Raw genomic sequence first — 23,588 nt, 5'->3', positions numbered from 1 at the left:
AATAAAACAAATTGTTCCTGACATTATGTTATGAATGATTTAACTGTGTTAATCCTTCTAACAATAACTGTAAATATAAAAGTGCTATTCATTCTTACAATACTAAGCAACGACATTTCCAACACAAGGGTATTGTAGGAATATACAAAATGACACAATTTATTACTATCTATCACAATTCTAAATATCTCGCATAAAGGAACGTTTTAGTAGAACTTTTAGTGGAAGTTTGTGAAAATCTCATTAAAGTGAATCCAGCTTCAAAATGATATAGATAAGGAATTCTTTAATTACCAAAAGAAATGAGCTACTGTCTACATTGCGTCCTCAGTATTTGCGTTATGAGTCTCTCTCTCTATCTCTCTCTTGATATGTGTGTGAGTAATATTATGAATTATAACTTGTATACCCCCTATCATGATTATTGTGTTAATGGAACACAACTAAAAGCTGTGCTGCTCGGAATCATGACCATCATATACTTTATCCGCAATTTTTCGAGCTTGGTCACGATACGTAGAATACAACAACTGACAATTTAGTCAATTACAGTCTCAAATGTAGCTGGGCATTGAATTACAAGGAATGGATCGTTTGAACGGCCACTGTCAGAGCACTCAGTAGAATGTTTTCTCAAGATCGCTTTGTATGCTTCATAGGCTACCATTGCAGCGTGCATGCCATAGAGACTTGCGGACGGATTCAGAACTATGCCCACCACTCGCCCGGTGGTTTCACCAAAGAATAACGTCTGAATCGGGAAGAGGTCACCCACCAAGTTCTCGATAGCCCACTCTGTCCCGTTGATTACCGTGATGTATATTAGACAGGAGATTGTCCACTTGGTACTTTCTATATTCAATTCGGTTTGCCTCTGGACGTAGAGCAGAAAATGCGTCATCAAACATATGGAAATAACGATGACAATCGAGTAGACAATGGCTGTGACTGCCAGTAAAACTTTGTCGCTGGAAGGGTTTCTGTCGAGAACACCGACAGCCGCGGCGCAGCGGAATATGGCTTGGCAGAAAATTCCACAGGAGCATAACAAGAGGAGGACATCGTGGCCTTCGAAATATTTGGTAGATATTGGATGAGCTCTTATGGATGCCGAGCTGGTTCTTTTGACAATGATGGCTTGGTAGGCAAGAAGTAGGGAAAGAGGGATTAGCAGAGCAATTTCCACGCACCAGAGAACCGAGATCTCGATAATTTCTGAGCTAAAGACATTTGGACATTTTAAAAGCGCGAGACTTGTAATAAAATAACCGAATCCCATCAACGCAGACGCTGTCCAAGACCTATATGTATGTGTGACGAGTTCGGTGTAGGATTCTGCCTCGATTTTTGGCGAATTTCGTCTAGCCACTGCACGCTGACAGATTATGTGTCTCCAATAAGATCTGAATTTGGTTCTCACGGACTTAAACCATGAATGATTTCTCCTGCGGATTTTCTCATACCGAATATTTCTGCCATCGTGCAAGAGCGCTGATCTTGGGGTCAATGAACTCCATATTTGTAGAAGTATCGCAGTCAAAATGATTGTACACTCAGTATACAGAGGCTTCATGGTAGACTCTCCGTAGTTGTATATTTGCCGAATTGTGTCATTTTCATTACAATAGATCGGCTGCATAGACGTATTTAGCACCGTTTGAAGCGGCATAACCATCTGCAGGCAAGACAGCGAAATCCCCCCTGATAGAAATAGGGTTAGCATTACAAGGTTGGACGTAACAGCGATGAATACAGCATCATGATATGTCTTCAAAAACTTCATTACCAGCGGTATAAGAATCAGCACGGCTATATCGAATGCTTCTTTACTGACGTAGATTACAGTAGGGCCCTCGTGTTTTGCGCGACACACCAGACTTCCGAAGACCTTGCACAGGATCCCAACGGATGCGCACATAACAAAAACTTGAAATACGTTATGCAGAGAACTGTGAGGGCTAAAACGCGTCTGATCCCGTAGCCAAATATCTTCGGCAATGGTACTGCAATGGTGAGGCTGGTTGGAACTAGTAGAACATCTCGCGAACGTGGAAGCCCCAAGTCTGCGTTCCATGCCCTGAGATGTGAGCGGGTAACTTTCGGAAGGCGAGGGACTACATTGAGACTCGGACAGCGATGAAGAATAATGAGGGCTAAGGAGGCCAGCGCAGTGCCGGCATCGCCCCGGCCAGATGACATTGTGCGTCTGATGGAATTTCTTTCTGTTGCGTATGTAGTAAATAATTGCAGAAAGTATCGCTAGTGCAAAAACTGCAGAAAAGGATTTCTCCAGACTATAGGAAAATGAGAAGGCATTGACATTGGGCTGAACAGGAAGCAACGGGAGAAAAGCTACGCAGACGCCGATGCTAGAAATTAAGCACAGAGTTATCGTTGCGTTGATGTGGCGGCGGTAAACACGACAGGATCCCTGGATCGGCATGATTCAGATACAAAAGTTTCCCGAGAAATTCGCGTATGTTTGTATAACCTTGAATATGAAAATAATCAACACACGAAGATAAAGTTATGCCCATACAGATTGTATGAAAGCCATCTCCACTTCCTCAACTTCCACAACATTCAGTTATGAAAGCACGAGAATTATGCTACGCATGACCAATATCCTCGTGAGATCTAAAGGCGAAACTTCAAACAAAGGAGTTTATGGGCGACGTAACTCAGCGTGCGGTTAACACTTATTACCTTAAAGGGAAAATCCATCTTGATCATACATTGCGTGGTATGAAAACCTGAAAACCAAAGAAAGGAAGTCAGTGAGGATTTGTGAAAAAAAAATCGGACGCATTATATGTTATTATAAAAAAAAGTTATAAATTAAAGTAATACAAATTTTAAACTCTGTGTCTGTCTGATGTAGGTGTTGAGCACGAAATGTCGCTGATTTTTTTTTTCTTAAATATTTAGGCAGACATAACTTTTTCTGCTGAGAAATTCCTTAACGAACGTTTGTTGTTATTATATCAAGAACAGGTCTTTAACAAAAAAACCCTGCGAGAAAAATGAAAATGTTGACGTTTGAAAAAAATCAGTACACTTTTCAAGTGACATGAGTCAGTGTTCATGAGAAGCTAGAAACCAGACCAATAAAACAGGAGAAAAATATTAGATATGAGAACAATTTCGTTGCTGCCAGGAATGATTGATTGTTTTCTGAAATACAGTAGATCCCGTGGCTTTTTGATACTTTGCATAGTAATATGCCACAACAAAGTCAGAATTCCCCTGTAAGCCTTATTCTAGGAGTCTGAAGTACGTACGTGTAGGACGTGTATGCAGTTTCGTTGTGTCATAAAGTGTGAAAATGAATTGTAAACCCCATAGCTGAAAGATAAACAACATGGGCGACTCTTTGTTATAATCTTTTATCGACAGCGCAGGAGTCCAAAAAGTCCACGCCCGGTCTACTGCAGCAGGTTGGTTTTCCTCGCCTACTGCATAATTATGCATTATCGCACAAGCATTTTATATATATATATATATATATATATATATATATATATATATATATATATAAACGAGAGTAAAGAGGCGGTAGACGTTGCTTAATCCTCACAAGTGAGTTTACTCAAGCTTTCGGGCTTCCTGCCCTTTGTCAAGAGGTGTGAGGTGCACACTTCACATTAGGCCTAACTTCAACCACCACCACAAATGTTCCGGTTCCCCACAACCGGCTGCAAATTGACTGCTGGCATGTAACCGGGCCTAATGTGAAGTGTGCACCTCACACCTCTTGACAAAGGGCAGGAAGCCCGAAAGCTTGAGTAAACTCACTTGTGAGGATTAAGCAACGTCTACCGCCTCTTTACTCTCGTTTACATACACACTTCAAAAAGATGCGACGACCCAGGTATGTATATATGTATATATATATATATATATATATATATATATATATATATATATACATATTTATGTATATATTATATATATACATATATATATATATATATATATATATATATATATATACATATTTATGTATATATTATATATATACATATATATATATATATATATATATATATATATATATATAATATATGCATAAATATGTATATATATATATATGTATATATATATATATATATATATATATATATATATATATATACATATATATGTATATATATATACATATATATATACATACATATATATGTATATATATATATATATATATATATATATATATATAAATTACGATCACTGAGAAAACTGAGAAGTGAAAATAAAACCTGGTTTAACAGCCTGGTCGAATCTGGAGGACTGCAGCTGCGGCTGTTGCTCTTTGTCTGTGCCGGGATTAAGTGAACACCGCCCTCAAGAGGGGTGGGGGAACCAGCTAGGCATATTCTTCAGGTCATTGCTTGTTGCAAAGGCTGTGACGTAATGTATTTGCAAATTCAATTCATTCATTCATTTTCCCTTAATGAAATATGCATAGGCCTACATTTAAAATATGCCAATAATATGAACAGATATATTATGTAAATGTATGAAAAGAACACAAGTACTGTAAAACATAGGAAATTTCTTTCCAGATGCTACTATAATATAGAATTACTACCGCAGGCTGCTGCCGTCTCCTGTACCTCTCTGACAAGCTCAAAAGAGAACTACTCAAGATCTAACTCCATAAGAATACGAATGTCTTATTTTATAGCCGACATTGCTCCTTGTAGACTTTTTTGTTTTGCTTTTTTTAACCGCATCCAGTCAATTCAATTCAATTCAACTCTATTTTCGTTTCCATTAGATAAACAGGGAAACATAATTATACAATGCATTAACAGAACATTTATTTGTAATAATTTCAAAAACATCAATTAACAAAATACATGTGATCATGAGTAATAGCATAATTGCATTTTTAAGTATTATGCATAGTACAAGGATGGGAATGAAAAAGTCAAGCTCGTACGATATGGGACCTTCAGAAATACATACAGTGTGTAAGAGAACGAATAATGACTTCATGAAAGTACAAACAAATATATGAAACAAAATCAAAGAAACCAATGCCAACTGACATAAAATGAAATAACAGGAAGGAACGAAAAAGGGGGAAAAAGGGAAAAAGATCCCCCCCCCGAAAAAAAAAAATGAAACTGCCACACACGTCATCGTGGACACGAGCAAACTGGATTCCATGATGTCGGAGTAATAAGACGCATCCTGGAATGATATTGCGAAGAATTGGGTACATATACCGGAAAGAATGCAAAAGAGCGAACATATAAAAAGGAGAGAATAGACACAATGATACACTGTTCAATAACAGTAACATCTGAAGAGGACTTATATTTGACAGATTATTTTACTCTAATAATCAAAAATAATTGATATGTAATTGATTAATGCATATAAAAGAACGATGATGACTTAATTGAGATAACGAAGCAAACCTAATTCGTTTGTATGTTATAAGATTTCAATGAAAATAATTTCAATTTATTCTTGAAAGAATTCAAAGTTCTTGCTGTTACAATATCGTTAGGAAGTGAGTTCCATTACTTTGGCCCATCGTAGATTAAGGTGTTCTGAGCCAGCAGAGTTCTTAAAAAGGGCAAATGAAATTCATTCGATCGCCTTGTTGAATAATTGTGAAAGGATTGATTTCTTGCAAGCAGTCACTGTACATATTCCTACACAGCACAACAGTACAATACACCCGACTGTGGCCTGTACTTACCGTGAAGAAATTGACGTGACACTTGACAGATAAAAAGAAATTATATGAGAAGAGAAGTCTATTTCTCGATCAGATTTAAGACCACCATCCTTTACGTCCTCCACAAATCTATCCAGTGAAACTTAAATTATAATATCTGATGGGATGGACGATAGATAAAACTGTCAGTTTGTATGCCTTCGAATGCAATATCTATTGTAGCCATCAGTAACGTGTTACTGAATACTGAACAACTTATTTGTTTGAGTGATTAATTGATCGATCGATTGATTGATGATTGATTGATTGATTGATTGATTGATTGATTGATTGATTGATTGATTGATTGATTGATTGATTGATTGATTGATAGATTGGTTGATTGATTGGTTGGTTGATTGGTTAATTGATTGATTTTTCCACCTGACAAGATGGCTGGATGGCTCATGTCCAGCTGCACTAGCTGGTTTTCCGTGGGGTCTATGGAAGACCTCCTGACAATGCTAACGAAATTATTCTCTGTCATCTTATTGTGAATCATCAACTTACAGTGTGAAACAGAACATTTCTATGTGATCTGTCAACATGTGAACATCAAATATGTGAACATCAAATAGTGTGATGGTGTAATGCATACTTAGTATTTTTTTTTTTTTTTTGGGGGGGGGCTTTTTATTGGATGTCGGATGGAACTGAAATGAAGAGACATGAACTCTTTGTGAAAGCACACACACACGCATGCACACACACACAGACACAGACACAGACACACAGACACACACACACACATTACAGTGTGAAATAATCTTCACACTGTTAAATTCGAGCATTTTCAAATAAACCACGGTATGAACACATTGTGAACACACTGTGGGACACTGTATTCTTTCCAGCAGGGATGATCATGCTTCTTTGCTCTAGTGATCATATTTTTGTACAGTTGTACTATTACTGTATTCTGCTTTACTCGGAATTCAAACTACATTTACATAAATTTGACAATATTACCTTAATAGTAGCAGTTTGTCAAACTACGATTGCATTATTTGTGACACTTCAAACGGTTGCTAATCTTTCCGAGTGAGACAAAGAAAAACTGAAAGGCGTGAAAATCCATCACAAAAGAGTGTTATCTAGTTTGCTTTGCACAACAAAAAGAAAATAACACACACACGGTCAATAGTGCATCATACTATCATACTGGTCCCATCCATATGTTATACATAATATATTATTCGTTCTAATCAGATCCTAAACTTAAGAATCATGTTGAAGAAGAATTACCGTTTTATAAAGTAAAAAAAAAACCCAAAAACCAAAGAGTGATTAGGTTGTCCTGTTTCGCTTATTTTGAGTCCTCACGTAAAATCAACGCGTGGGACTTTTTATAGGTTTTGTGATTGGTTTCTGATTCGCGGTTAGATTTGTCTATAGTTTATAACACTACGAGGAAAAAAAAAAGCTTTGGAGAAACAGGTAATGCTTCCTTCACAATTTGCTTACATTAGTCTTACATAATGTCCACTGATTTAATACTCATATGTCTGATAACTATTGGAAAGATATTCTAAATCTTTCGAGCTGAATAATACTACATTGTACTATAATAAATATGAACGCCCTGTCACCGATCTGTATTTAGAGTATCCTTTGTTCTATAAGTGTGAACTTTGAAAAGTAGTTCATTACTTTGAGCTCCGCAGGTTATGAAAGTGAGAGATGGTTGTAATGACAATACCTTTTCATCATAACTCTGGCAGTTCCCAACCAATGCTCTGTACTCGATCAAGAGAATCACTCATACTTATTACACTTACACAACAGCAAAACTCTTCCCGTGGATGGTGGATGCTGTCTTGATTGATTGGCATTTTACACATCTGTGTGATCATCACCATAGCAAGGGCATTATGCATTAGGGAATGCTGTCTGTTTTTGTTTACTCAAATTACTCTGAATACAAAATGATAAGTAAAGGTCCTTGATGTAATTTTTGAGGTACACTACAGAAAACTGGGAGCCTTTTTTTGAAAGAGCACAGTCAATACATATCCGCTGTTGTCTATAAGATAAACACGACAGAATATAAGAGAAGACGCTGAACACCATTTTAGCATCAGAAATATATAAATATATATATTCTATATAAAATATATATGATCAATAGAGTGTCACGTTTCGATTAATAATAGCCATTGGAATAGCATTATTGCTTCTCAATGATGCTGTCTACCACAGAAATCTCTCAATAACCGTCCTGTTATCGTGACTGAGAAAGCCTAAACCCCTGACCAGTCAAATTTATAAAAACAACAGTAAGCATATTAACGATTTCAAAAACGGTAGCACTTTTTGTAGTGTTTACATGTCAGTAATATGGTCCAATTATGACTTGTATACACGGAACTTGAAAATGTCTGAAATTGGCAGTCAAATTGAAAATCTCAGAATTCGGCAGGAGATTGGTAGTCATGCTTGATATGAAACGTTGATGTCGTAGTGCCCTTTTCACACTTTTGAATGCATGAAATTACTTTTTTATGCCCATTATAATATAATAATAAATAAATATTATTTATTTTTTTATTTTTTTTTTACATTTTCTGCTACTTGGGACAACCTCTTTAGCAGTTTATGCCTGCATGTCCTGCGTTGTTTGTTTGTTTGTTTGTTTTTTACATTTTCAAACGGTTACAGAAGCTAAAACATGAATTGACTTCGAACTTTCCTTTGCTTGATTACACATGATATAATTTTGTAGGCTGCTAATAACATGAAACTTTGAAGTCATCAAGTTTAAGAGCTTGGAATGATACTGAAGTGAAATAACATTATCTGTTTCTAATCGTGTTTGTTTATCTTAGTCTTATAAAAAAGACTCCGACACCATATATTAATCAGTGTGTGTATTTTGTTTTTCATGAACATAAGAAAAAATGTCTTTAGTATGTATATTAGTATAATTATAGATTCCCTGTCTCCTAAGATTTGAATGAGGATAACTTATTTACTTTATGTACTCATCCATGAGAAAAGAACCTCGTTACTCAGCGCTATCTCTCATATTGCTCATTGGCTTTGCTCTTTAGACCAAAAATGATCTCTGCAAATCTAAATGTGTCTCCAGGACCAGAATAAATGCGTAAGGAACAGCGGTATATCGCACTGATGGTGACACGACATTTTGCTCCTGCGACAAATGATCCTGTCTTATTTTCTCCAAGGACTTAAGGTTCAGATTAGGATTGCGATGGGGTTTGAATAATTTAATGTGAGGATTAGGATTAGGGTTAGGGTTATGCTTGTGGGCGGAATTCATGTTTGGCTTAGCGTGCAGATTTATCATGAGAGCAAATGTCGCGGGAGCAAATGTCATGGAACCCGGGCAGACATAGTAACAGCAAGATAACTCTACGAAAGACAATGGTTTGCAAAATACAGCGTCCCGCTATTTGGAGCAGTCCATATCATTCAATACCATCTTGATAGGAAGTCATTGTTTTACAGTGCCATTACACAATGTCGCGATACACCATCGTGAATGTTTATAGATAATTATGAACTCATTAGTGAGTATAAGAATGAAAAAGACACAGTCATGTCATTATCATTTTGATGGTGATGATGATGTTTATTAATATAGTTATTTCTATTTTCATTGTTATTATCAATATTCTTATGCGTCAGAAAGTTTGTTTGTTTGTTTGATTGCTTTTTTTTTGGGGGGAGCTTGTCCATATTTATGAGTTTCTGCTTTACCCTTCACGAGAAGAGAATTGGGTCCTTTAACGTACATAGGATATGACTATCCGACACGGGACCGAAAGACTTCACAAAAGGCTATGAAGTACAGTGCTTTCCATACGGTACTGCTGCCGGGCTAGGATTCGAAGCGGAGACCTCTTGCACGCATGGAATCCTGTAGTCTAATATCCGCCTACCATTAACTGCTCAGTCACAAAAGCTCCTACTATGACAAGGAAAAACAAGTTTATACTGCATAGAGATGATCAATCCACAGATGGAAACGGATCCAAAGGATTGATCCAACTGGGGCACACCCACGTCAATGTTTTCAAATAACGTCGTTGAATGCAGATGAGGCATTTATACGCGTCTGAATACTTGCTGGAATCGGATAGTCGAATAATTCTATATCTGTTGATAGACGCCGGTATAATGACTCAAGCTGTTCTCTAGAAAGCTGCCCATAGTACTGGTCAAAAATAGAGGAGGCACTGCTATTTGTTGGATTCGTAGAATCAGGAAATTTGACGCCTTCTGGTACGCCTAGTTTGTCGAGGATCATTCTTGAATCTTCCTGGAGCGTTTCAAAATGGCCGATGAAGTCATACCTAATATCGCACGGCGCACAAAGGCGGAACATTTCTCGCCAGTGTTCTTCTGCAGGAAGATCCAGAGTGTTCCAAAAGTTACCCACATAGTCCACAAAATCGCTGAAGGTCACTGTGTCTTTCTTTGTATCAGACGAATTTGATGATACATTTTGCTTGAGTTCAAATGACTTCCTCCTTGCAGATCCGGATATTAATTGAGTAAAGTACTTTCTAATATAAAGGTTTCTACCTGAACTAAGTAGAAATTTATCTCGATACGCAGACAAGATTCGGGCAAAAGGTTCTCTAACAAATAAAAATGTAGTGTAGTTTCGTAGCCTTTCTGTGGCCCCTTCCACATCTAACTTGGGCAGCGTTAGTAATTTCTTCTGAGCCAGTATGTGAACATTTGGTTGGCTGATGGCATCGGTTGAATTTATTGCCCCGCTTAGAAGCAGTAAAAGCCGCTTCCAGCCAGTACAGCCAACTTTTGGGATAAAGCAAAAAAGCGTCTTGAATTCGTCCAGAACGAAGATGTGATTCATACGTGAAAGCGACTTTTTGCTGAGTCTATTTGTGTCTACAGTGGTGTAGCCAAGACGCGTGCAAATTTCATGTAGATGTGAAATTCGTTGATACTGTCGATCCAGACTGGAAAGCGACGGAGGCACCTGGATAGGGAGCAACAAACACAAATTCTATTAAGATGACTGTGTTAACACAAAGCAAAAAAGTAAAGATCGGGACTCAGATGGGGATTCAAGGGGATTCATCATGGGGATGATATCTCAGATAAAGTGTCTTGCAACGTTGGTATACTCTGTAAGCTTAAGTATTATATCCCAACGAATATTTTAGTCATGCTTTATATTTCGTTGATATTATCGAACATCTCATATTGTTACATTGTTTGGGCAACTGCAAAAAGTCACATTGACAATATATTGCTTCTAAAAAAAAAGAAAAAAAAGGAAGCTTTACGTTAATGCACCAATTCAGGTTATCGGTTATTTGTTCGTAGACTTAAAAACACTAAATGTTAATGGCATTCATATATTTTTTTGTGTGTGTGCAAAATGCAATCTTTATGTTTCGTTCGTGTAACGGTCAGTTGCCATCTCCTTTTTTCTCATTATTTCAATTAAACAAGGACTTACATTCTTGTCCCACTAGGCAATTTGATAAATTTCATTTTCAAAATCCTAAAACGGTGATGGCTCTGAAATCTATCAGACACACTGGACCCGATATTTGGAACTCTCTTCCTTCTGAAATTCGAACTTTAAATTCTATGTACTCTTTTAAGAAAGCTGTAAAGACAACGCTGCTCTCTGGATATCAGTGATCTTATATTGTCATTGTAATTGTATTGTATACGAAATTCCCTCGTGGAAATATAGCCGTTCTGAATTTATTGCGTAATGTTATGCAACCGACCATGACCTGTAACTGCTCACCTGTACCACGGTGAGAAAATACTTTGCCATGCTTTACTAATCAGTGATCCAGGTGATATTACTTTGTGTTATCCTTTAGCGAAAGCAGACAGATATCTCCCTTTTATCCTTTCTCCTTTCTTCTATCCTATCTCTATGCATGGACCTAATATACATGGACTGCACACGGAAGTCTTTCTTTGATGTAATCATCGTCGCTGACACATGCATGTGCGTTTTAATGAATACCATGATTCAGGTGTCTGGACAATAACCATTGTGTGATCATGTATCATCACTAACAAAAGAATATTTCCCCTCATTTCAGTCTTGTTTTGCTAATGTGCCTTTTTTTCAGACGGAAATGTCTTTGAATAAATACAGATGATGAGGAGCAGCAAAACCTGAGATCATGACAAATTTTGTGTCAAAAGATGGGTAATTGCTGATTCGCACACTTTTTGAACACGCACAAGACCTTGCCTAATGGCAAGATATACCTGTTCTCTACCATTACCGTCTCTTTTTGCTCTGGCATAAGATGCGAAAAAGTGAAATATTGAGATCACAAATGACGATCATTCTGCCAAAATGTTAGCTTTCTTTGAAAACTGCCTGCTTCTCCCAAGCGAAATTGTTTTAGGCATGACTTCCTAACATACACTACAACTGCACATTCACTTTACTTGATTTTTGTGAGTCATTTCTTTCTGCGTATATAGTTTTAGATTTCTCGAATCTCCGTCTTGTTCTTCTCCCGGCTTGCTGGCGGCGACGATGATGGGATCAAAGCAGTGAAGCATGCTAAAAATGTCTTTGTGGCGCTTTTGAGATGAACAGGTGCATGAATTAATTAACGATACGATGAATGTCCTTGTATATAAGTTCCATGCTCCATGCAAGTCATCGTCATCCCTCCCTCGTATTTTCTATATGTTATGTATTATGTACGAGGGCTGCATGCAAATCAAGCAACGCTTAAAGGAGACCTCCGGATGATTTTCAGATTTTCACATTTAAACAACTATAAATTAGATATCTTGAGGACAGAGTTTCAGAATTTATGATAATTGGGATGGAGAATAAGAATATTTGAAAATTTATAACAAATTGAAATGAACAATGATGATGACAAGGCAGGGCAACCATAAGAATGCATGAGTTGGGGCTCAAGGAAGCAGAACAAAAGAAGAAGGCATGCGTAGATTGTACACAGGTAAACTCGCAATCAAGCGGTATTGTAATTACACTGCCTCCTTTGTCATCATCCTTGTTCAGTGTAATTTGTTTAAGGTTTTTCAAAGTATTGTTTCTCTGCTTAAGAACCACAATAAATTCCCCAAATTTAGACATGGAGCTGTTGAGTTATGTACTATGATGTAAGATTATGAAAATCGTCTGGAATGCCCATTTAAGCTGTAGCCCTTCTGTATTATTCATTGCATTGCTGATATGTTTTGTTGTACATTGTAAAGACAATGAAGAAATTGCATTGATGTATATTCTCAAGGCAATGAAGAAACTTATTTTGTTAACAATTAATCTTTATATATATATTTACATAATATAGCACCAACAATGTATATAACCGGGGCTTACATGTGTATGTATCCGCATGAGCAATATAATACAGGAACCAATAAATCAAATCAAATCAAAAATCAAAAATCAAAATGTCTGGCAGTAGCATAATTTGGGTCCTTCATACGTTTGCTCCAGCTTACGAGATTTTCTGTCTAGCTAAGCTAGCACGATGGATGGATGGGGAGGGAAGACAAGTTTAGGGGCATCCGACGGGCACTATACTCATCTTTAAGAAAAAAAAATGTCTTGCCGTAGTTGATCGGGAATATCCGATAATTATGAAAGCCGAATACTTTGATGTCAGCCAGAAGGCTGAATTTTCTTTCCGGCTAAACTGACCAGGCCCCCCCCCCCCCCGCACACACACACATGCAGACCTTCCTTCCCGTATTTTCTTTTAATAAGTGGTGTTGCAATTTATTACCTCCGCCAAGGGAGGAGGTTATGTTTTCGTTTGTTTGCCGTGTGCGGAATAACTCAAAAAGTAGTTAACGGATTTAAATTAACCTTCCAGAAAAGATTGAAAATGACACAAGTAACAAATGATTAAATTTTGGTAGTGATCCAATAATTTTTGGGGAATTTAAGAAGGATTTTTGATATTTTGACAGGTAGGGTCAATGAACTGCGCGTTTTTTTACGTTTTCAAACGTGCACTGAAGTGCGTGCTCTAGTTTCTGCTAGGGCCAGCTACTTAATCAATTGATATTGCCAATACTGTTATATGAGTGTGAGATTTGGGGTTTTGAAAACGTAATTCAAATTGAAACATTTTATTTGAAGTTCTGTAAAGATTATTGCTCGGTCTGAACAAGAGAACTCCCAATTGTATGACTTAACGGTGAACTTGGGCGCTACAAACTAAAAAAAAAACAAAAAAACAAAAAAAAAAACTGTCGTTAGTCGAATGCTAATGTTCTGGTATCGTCTCGTAAATGGGAAATCAGCTAAATTATCAAGCATCATTTATAGCTTTGAATTTTTCTCCTTTTTGAAAGGGAAGCAGAAGGGTTGGATTCTCAAAGTGAAGAATATTCTCGATAGCTTGGGCCTTTCTGACGTGTGGAAGAGTCAGGCAAATAACCTGTCTTTATCTACATTCAGAAGAATAGTAAATACAAAAATTAAAAACATGAGTCAGCAGGAGTGACACAGTGATGCTAAACAATCAATGCACTGTTTAAAGAATTTTAAGCAGCGATTTTCAGCTTTGAAAAGTAACTGATTCGTCTAAATAAAAATAATAGAAAATCTCTGACACGTTTTCGTTGCCTCAATCATATTAAGCTTCCAATAGTGGCTGGGCGTTACAAAGACATTCCAAGAATTGAACGTCTGTGTACTCATTGTTCTAAAAACGATATTGGTGATGAATTTCATTATTTGTTTGTATGTCCCTTCTTTAAGACGGAACGTAAAACATTTCTCGAGAAGTATTAAAGGAAATATCCTCATACATTTAAATATGATCAATTGTTCAATTCCACTAAGAAAAAGACTCTGTCAAATATCTCGAGGTTTTGTAAATTAATAATGTCCTTTTTTCGTTAGTTACTGTACTTAACTATTTCGTTTGATATAGTATATTCTATGTATCCTTTGTGTGATTATTTGCATCAGGCAGTGCCTGCATTATTCGTAATTTATGTGATAGATTTACATTTGTATATTTATTTATAATATACCTAATGCAAATTGTATTTAATGATTATGTTGATATCTTGTGTATACGTATCTGTATTACACATGTAGATGTTAAATCTTATTTGAAATTTTTCTGTTTTGTGTATTTCCAGTTGACATTGTACTCCCATACCCCATGAGGGTCGTTGAGTGAATAAATCAAACTTCAAACTTCAAATTTCAAGCTGTGCCGCGCAACTGAGGGTTTATGACGTAACAAAGGCTTCTATATTGGGAAATCGGGGATTTTTATGGGTGGAAATCACTGATCTCTATGGAAGAGCCCACAGAGCTTTTCCCCAGTGGTGGAGAGGAGAAAAAATCTCTTTGGGAAGAGCAAGATCATGGGTGGAAAGTAGCTGCTTGCGTAGCTCTGCACTCTCAGAGTGCCTTTCTAGTTGTAAAATTGTTTGGTCATCGTTTACGGTTTGCCATTGATGCTTCTATCGGTGCCGCGATTGCTACCTTTTTAGTACAATTATTATCACATGCAAATACGGTATGTTGGGCTTCCGTACGAGATGTTGCCCTATATATTTCAATACTGAAAACGGAGCCACTATACATGCAGTGTACGCTCTCATGTATTCAGTGCCAATTTTTGATTGACCTGTGCCCCATTTCATAAAACTTGTTATCAGTGACGAGTTGTCATGAGTTGTGACAAGCTACTGAAATCCTTGCATCTGATTGGCTGAGAGCAAATTTGTCATAGATAATATGTGGTAGTTGTCACCGATAACAAGTTTTATGAAATGTTGCCCTGAAAGCAGATTTTCTCAAAGCTTTGAGTTGCTAACCCGCCTCGTGGCAGGCTTTTATGCATTTCTGTCTTTTCGTGCCATCTGGCGATGACCATTGAGCATACAGTGTAAAAAAAAAAATGACATAATCTTGTAATCTGTTTTAATCTGAGTTTTTGACATTTTGCCTCGTGGATACATTTTATTGTATAGCTAATAATAATGTTGGATATGTTAAAGATTTATCATCATGAAGGTAGCATTGCTTTCTACGGCACATTTTCATGTATTTGTAATGATTGTACCTATACATGTAGCATTTCTTTGGTGTTCGTCCAGAAGATTTTGACGCCAAGCAACTTGTTACAAAAATACACAAAGTAAAAATACAAAATAAAAAACACATATCAAATTCGATTCAAAGATAACCATCTTATATGTTGGAACTTAAAAGATTAAAACTACCAAGTTCAGAATAATTTGCAATGGAACAAAGTACGAGGCAATTCATGAATGAGTAAAAATGGGTGCTGTTCGTTATTCCGAAGGTTCGATATTCCGAAGATTCGTTATTCCGAGGGTTCGTTAATCCGAAACACACAAATTCCCTTTACCTAGAGGTTCGTTAATCCGAAAATGAAAAAGGGTTCGTTAATCCGAACATTAATTTTGTGGCGTTATTCCGAATATTCGTTATTCCGAAGATTTGTTAATCCGAAAATGAAATTCGGAAAAACGAACCTTCGGAATAACGAATCTTCGGGCTGAAGAGCCTTCGGAATAACGAACCTTCGGAATAACGAGCTGTAACCGTAAAAAATAGTTAGTCATAACAGATACTAATACCATATTTGACGATCTGTCCCCTTCAGTCTGGGCATCCAATACAGCGCTCATCACACCAGATAATCCAAGCCTCACAAGTTCATGATTGTATGCATCTGCAAAAAGAAAAAGTTAAAATGTAAAAAATCAGTATAAATGATTATGTTGTAATATAAAGAGTGATACTCATGACTTGTTTTTTTCCCCCTCCTCCTCGACACTCCCCCCCCCCCCCAACATAAAAAACCACGCTTCTTAAACCGTGATATTATACTAGAAAAGAAAATGAATAATGTCGTTTCATCAAATTTCTATTGCTTTTTCTCTTGTAGGTATCAACGATCAAACAACTCCGTTACTATTGATGACGTCATGAGCACATCAGATGCGTTTACAACCAGTCATCAGTTGAAACTATCGCTGGAATTTAAGGATAATCTTTAGCCATTTGTAATGTCGACAAGAAGTTATGATGATGCCTGTACATCGCAATTTTACGTGGATGTTCAAGATGATATTAATGGTATACACCTTAGGGACCTTGATTCTCACGAGTTGTGTGTATTCTCTCGATATCAGTGAATGCGACTAACAATGAGAAATTGTAACAGCCGGTGCCAAGCACGTGGTAGGAAGAGTCAACAGATCAGTATTTGCATTGCCAAATCAGATTAATTCACAGCTGGCTACCAGAGCGCAGGTAATCCAGTGAATTAATGTGCCTGTAAGCTGTTCTAATGGAGAACTGGTTGTGATGATAATGCCCGTACTACGAATAGTGTCTTAGTACGCGTACATGTCGGTGTAAGTGTATGCATTTTTATGCTCGATGCAATTGAAGAGATATAATGTGCATGAATACAGAGATGTGGGCTCTCTAGCGATACTCATGCATTTTCGTATTCATGTGAATATCTCAAATTCCGCAAACTCGAATTGCACCAAAATCTCAGGATATATTTAATGATTTATTTCGTATTACTTAAAAAAATTTGAAGAAATCGTTCACCTGCAAGCGTGGATATAGACGTCAATTTTCACGACACAACTCGCTCTAGCGGCGCTCGTCACCTTTGAGTTTACAGTCTGAACCTGAATTTTTAGCTTTCTAATGTCATGCGACGAATCTTTCTAGTAACCGGGAGCAAGAAATCGATACACAAAATGATTTATGGCATGTTGAATGAAGTCGATTGAGAAATACAGCTCCCAGAACGTACACGACCACAGACAGACCAGGGAGGTAAGAGGAGACAGAAAATGACGGACAGACACGCGCACACACACATACATGCATTTCTCAACCGACTTGCCACATTCATTGTACACCGATTTTTAACTCCCACTCGAGTCCCGTTGATTACTAAGAAAATATAACATCGCATACAGATGGCTAATCTCCGTTTCAGGAAGTTTTCGCCGAAATTGCTCGCTCAGATTGAGTTTTTAAATTTGATCTTGAACATGAAAGTCGACGTTGTTTTTTCTTGTATACCTGTTATGAAAATTCAAATCAAAATGTTTATAACACTCGCCCCTTATATTTCAGCTGTTGAAACAAGTGCAACGTGGTAATAATTATAATAATGATGATAATGATGATAATAATAACAATAATGGTAATAATAACAATAATAACAATAATAATGATGATTGTTATTGATTATTATTATTATTATTATTATTATTATTATCATCATCATCATTATTATTACATCAGCTGCAAATGCATAATAAGCTAAGGAAGACCCAATCAGCTACTGCATTCAAATTTACTACCACCGACTGTTCCCTACAAACCAGGGCTGGCCTCATACAGTTTGCTATGAGAGAAGATTGAGGGACGACAGAGGGAAAATCTATTCGCCAGACGTCAGATTATCTTGTAGTCACATTTCAGAGTGTAGTATGAATAAATCATAAGTCGACCTAGCTGGTCTCAGTTTGAAGTCATAACACAAGAATAATGCTGCGCATAATTTGGTGCGAGAGAACGATTGTACTCGAGAATATCATGCACGACAAAACCCAGAATAATTTTTCTCGTGCCATGTAGATTCAAGACGCTTTAACTGGCTCATTTGATACGTTCTTTTTATATCCACCAAAGAGATGGAGGGACCTTGAGGCCGGTAGTCTTCAATTCCACTTTATCATTCTTTTTCATGCCTCCCAAAAATGAGAATAGGGTAAGAGATTGTAGGTAATGTAATGTGTTTTTCTTCCCTTTTTTCAATGCATTTAAGAGACAAACGTTTACAATCCCACATAAGGAAACTGTTATTTTAGTAGTCGTATTATCCTATGTTAACGCTAGAAGAAAAGTCTATAGGGGTGTACAACAGGAAAGAAGAAGAAGAAAAAAAATGTCACAAGAAACTGCTATTTTTAAGAAAAGAAACAAACAAACAAACAAACAAACAACGGATCAACAACGAAAATGTGTAATGAATGACAGCAAAAATTGAGCAGAAAATTTTTAGTTACAAATGAAATATTACTGTTTGGTTTTGACATTTGAGTGTGATGACTCCACCAATGTATGGTAGGTGGATGAGAGAAGGGGAAATGGAAACTTGAATAATAACTGGGAGGGATGGAGAAAAAATCTGGAAGGACGGAAAATGAAAAGTAATAGCATAGAATTTGATAGAAGGAGGAAAATTGGATATAAAGGAGGAACGAAGAAAGCTAGGGTAGGATGCTAGTGAAGGATGAAGAATGGAGGGAAAAGACGGAGGTAAAATGGTATGACGGAGAAAGGAAAGGGAAGGAATAAAGAAAAGGATGAATAATTGGAGGAAGGAAGGAGATAATGGAACGAAAGAACGGAACGGAACGGAAAGAGGAAGAATGAAAAGAAAGAATTCAGAATAGAAGGGAAGGGCAAGGAATGCAAGGCAAGGACGGAGGCCCAGTGTAAAGGATGACAGAGATGGAAAATAATAAATGGGAAGGATGGATTACGAGCGTAAAAGATGAAGAATTGAAGGAAATGACAGAGAATAATTGTAATAGGAGGAATTCAAATGGAGGGGGAAAACGGAGAATGGAAGGGAAAGATGGAAGAGATGGATGAATAATGAAAGGGAATGATAGAGAAAGAAAAAGTACCGACAGAGAGTGAAAGGGAAGGATTGAAGAATGAAAGGAAAGGGTGGCGAGTTGAAGGGAAGGATGGAGAATGGAAAAGAAGGATGGAGAATGTTAAAGAAGAGAGGGTACGAGAAGCCAATATGAAGACGAGGAGGAAAAGGTTAAAATGGAAAGAAAGGACGTAAAAATGAGGAAAGCTAGACTGAAGATCGGACGAAGCTAAGTAAGATACGGTTTGAGGGAGTAGGAGTAAGTGAACGTATAATGACTTGTATGCGAAAAAAAGAAAACGCCGTATCCCACAGCTGCTACTTTATTATCCTAATTTCAGATTGGAACACCAATTAACCCGTTAGTGTTGACCAAATGCCTAGCTGTTGACTTAAATATCACAGCTGGTTTCTTTAATTGTGTGAATGTGTGTGTTTGTGTTCTTGTGTGTATGTGTGTGCGTGTGTGTGAGTATGAGTGTATTCCAAGCCTGTAAAAGAATTTTCAATCGTGATAATTCATTGCTACTAATTGAATCATCCTTCGTGGCATGAAACTGTTTAAGTTTGGAATAAAACTGGGCATATTTTACGAACACCATACATAGAACCAAATAGAAATATTTTCAAATTAGCCTACTTTTGCGTTACTGATGAAATAATGATTTCGAAAAATGATCAAGTTCCTTACCAGTCAATAAAAAAGATCCCATAGGGCACATCAGCAACTTCAAGTAAATTTCTTTTTATACATGATAAGCAAATATGAATGGAAAATGACGCCGTGATTACCGATTGAAGCTTAAAGTTAACAATTACCCGGAGGAACGGGAAACGCCATTAAAATAATAATAACGATAATAACATTTCTTTTTTTTTGCGTCCTGTGAGAAGTCGTCGCCCCTATAGCCAGCTCATTAGGCTGAGAGAATGGGGTAGAAAAATTAGGCATGAATTATTGATATCTCCGTAAAATGAATTAGGCAATCTCTGGGGAGGGATTTCTCATCTTGGCAGACTCGACGCGTAAACAGTGCTAAGAATTTCAATCAAGCTGCACGGACATAGCGACAGAGCGTAGCACTACTGACTGCACGAATTCCCCCATGGAACTCTGTCCTGCGTAGGCACCTGTATTGCAGTTTACAATCACCTTATATCTACGCACGCACAAATTACATATTCACGTACTATCATAGATGGTTATGATTATTTTATTCAGATGTACCTGCTGCTGTTTATACAAGTATATGCTTAATTCTAGATTAACAAGAAAAGTAGTTATGGTCCATGTGGTATAGAATTACAAGTTTTCACTCAGCTTTTTAACAAAAAAGATACATCAAGTGCAACACCTACATACCAAGCACCACAGCCAGTGGATTTTTTTTTTTCTTCATGAAACTGGATTGGAAAATTGAGAACATGTAACTACTGACCATTAAAAATCTAACGTCAATTAGCAGGTTTTGTAGCTAAGGCATGAAATTGAAAAGAAATCAAAAGGTACCACCATTTAACTCTCTCTTGTCCCTTTTTACATTAAGGGGATAATAAATGTAATTTCAAGACGCAAAATCGTTGAAATTGTTTTAGATTAGGACAAAAAAACTTTCAAAACTTTTAGGTCGTCAATAAGAGCAAAATGTTGGATTAATCGAAATTTCGTTCAGGCGAGGTGATACATATAGATTCCCTCGTCTACTGTATGGAATATGGATGCATTTGGTTGTTCGTCTGTTCGAACTATACATTAACAGCCCAGGGCTAAAGAAATGGAGGCCTTTGATTCTAAAGTGGCTTGCTTTCCAAACAGACCGGGGGTCATGGAACCGTGGGGATGGGGGAGCCCCCCCCCCCCCACCAGTGCATTTTCATGCCAATGATCTTGCCCTTCTTCCGCTCCTTCCGCCCCCCCCCCCCCCCAAAAAAAAAAAAAAATGAAAAACGTTCCGCGGCCGTGTGAGCTAAGGAATTTGTATCACAAATATTTTTCAAACTTTTTCTGAGTTACGAGCATTCCGTAAATTAAGTTGGACAATATTATGGTGAAATATACCAAAACCGAAGTATTTTTCAAGGAAATTATTTATTAAGTCTGGAAACACTTCCGACATTTCTTTACCCAAGTTTATTTATACAAGTTGAGATGAGTGTTCCAATCCAGATGTTCATATACACGAGGACCAAATGAATAGTTTGATATCGTAATTTCATAGGTTATAGGTTTACATAATATGCATATATTAAGTGTTGTTTTACTAGGACGAATTACAATCGAATTACTAAATAGCATGTTTGTTAGACTGGACGAATTGTAAAGAGGATGAGACGGGGAGGATCTTCATGTTAAAACGAAGATGAAGTCTCCAACGAGTAAAATCAATCGGAAAGCTTGCGATGAGTATGTAACGGCCGTAATACAGCAAGCAAAATGAGGGTCGGGATTAAAAAAAAAACAAAAAAAAAAACCTAGTGACCGCCACATTTGGTGGGTCTCAGGGCAGAATTTTAACCAGTCAAGGTGACATACCGGTGTCTATGAATACCCTTAACCTCTGCAAGGCCTTTCCCCATATCCCATAGTGATATACGGTTCAAATTGACTCATCGATGGCGTCAGGCATGGTCGGTTTGGGCAGGAGGCACATTTCTTGACACCCAGTGGTGTGGCGATATTCACATTGATTATGTGCGGGCATTCATGGAGGCGTTCACTTGAAGCGCCCCATGCGATAAAATAACAGAGAAGAGTATAAGTAGGAGGGCAGTGGAGCCGCAGTACGTGCAGACACCTTCGGTGCTGCTCCTTGTCCAGCACGAGTATCATGCATTTTTTACCTGGATTGCCCCCTCCATGAGGAAGACACTATATATAATATAAGGGCATATTAAGGTATATTGCGTCTACAAGGCCCAACCTTAGGGTGAGCTTAGAGATCTGTCTCATGCATTGTGTTGTAGTGGGAGAAAACAAAGAGAATTTACAACATTAAAGTCAACGTAATGTACAATCACATACCGTGTTTCGTGCAACAATATTATAATAATGTCATGATATACACACGCTGTATGTTGCACGAAACGTGCTGTGAGATTGTCCATTACAGTGACTTTAATGTGAATTAGTAAATTCTGTTTGTTTTCTCCTCTACAACACAATGCATGAGATATTATCTTGATTTTATTGTGATGATGATGATGATGATGATGATAATGATAATAATAGAAATAATAGTGTACACTTATATAGCGCTGCAAGCATCAAAAAGGTGCTCATGCAGCTTTTAGACTAAAGATCAAGAAAAGAAAGAGTGAAAAAAAAAAGAAATTTGATCTGGTATGTATGAGGCCGTGCGTTACAAAACCAACAAAAAAGTCGCACCCATTAAAACATTTTACGTAAGGACTCAAAAAAGGTGAAACGGGTCAACCAAGTTAATTTTGAGTTTTCCATATTTTCTCAAAGAGCTATTCTTCTTGTAAGTCATTCTTGAGTTTACAATCATAGAATGAATAGGACAGTGGGTTTTCAACAGTTTCTCTAAAACCCTTTTTGGTAGTGTAGCGAGATCAATAGAGGCCCCTTTTCATTTCTTTGCACACTCTTCACTTTCAACTCTAATCACTTTTGAAAGAATATTGTTACTACTTTAAAAGTTGACATTAACCATGGATGGAATCTGTTGATAGAGCATGTTCGATTTCAACATAATCTGATAATCCCTTCATTGTTGTTGCTCCAGTGGTCTACATCCTCTTTTTGTCCCATTTATTGCACGGGTACCACGGCGTAGTAAAGATTAAAAGGTGTGTACAGTTCTGGTTGAGGCGAGGATTTAGCTTTTACCGTTTTGCGAGATATTTACAAACCACTCTATGAAAGTAAATGTGACAAAGCCATGTGTAAATGATATGCATTTAGATTTTTGTAATAAGAAATGGTAAAATTGCCAAAGAAAAACAATGTGGGATTGTGCACAATGAACCATTGTGTGTCTCATATAAATAATTTATATTAGACCCACAGTGGTTCATTGTGCACAATCCCACATTGTATTTCTTTGGCAATTTTACCATTTCTGATTACAAAAATCTAAATGCATATCATTTACACATGGCTTTGTCACATTTATTCAAAACAATTATTGTTTTGTTATCAGAGGACAACAATCACCCAAAAGGAAAAGCGTTGTTCA

The 23,588-nt window shown here is 37.1% G+C and overlaps 1 protein-coding gene across 1 annotated transcript; it reads right to left on the bottom strand.

Annotated features, from left to right (window-relative positions):
- Nucleotides 1-9,770: 9,770 nt before the first annotated feature.
- Nucleotides 9,771-11,519, bottom strand: LOC140233809 (carbohydrate sulfotransferase 11-like). Its single transcript, XM_072313903.1, has 2 exons — nucleotides 11,490-11,519; nucleotides 9,771-10,703 (listed from the first exon to the last, which is right to left on the bottom strand). Exons 1-2 carry the CDS (start codon nucleotides 11,517-11,519, stop codon nucleotides 9,771-9,773), a joined length of 963 nt encoding a protein of 320 aa, XP_072170004.1.
- Between the last annotated feature and the right edge of the window lie 12,069 nt (nucleotides 11,520-23,588).

The sequence above is a fragment of the Diadema setosum genome, chromosome 10, assembly GCF_964275005.1.
Source record: "Diadema setosum chromosome 10, eeDiaSeto1, whole genome shotgun sequence".
Lineage (NCBI taxonomy): Eukaryota > Metazoa > Echinodermata > Echinoidea > Diadematoida > Diadematidae > Diadema > Diadema setosum.
The sequence above is the reverse complement of the archived record's forward strand: the minus strand, read 5'-3'. Positions and strand labels throughout refer to the sequence as shown.

What these genes read in the sequence shown, in the direction of transcription:
- LOC140233809 (XM_072313903.1), bottom strand. Translation starts at nt 11,519, where the DNA reads ATGGCAAAGTATTTTCTCACCGTGGTACAG. An exon ending in ATTTTCTCACCGTGGTACAG is followed by an intron (nt 10,704 to 11,489) that starts GTGAGCAGTTAC and finishes CTCCCTATCCAG; the next exon opens with GTGCCTCCGTCGCTTTCCAG.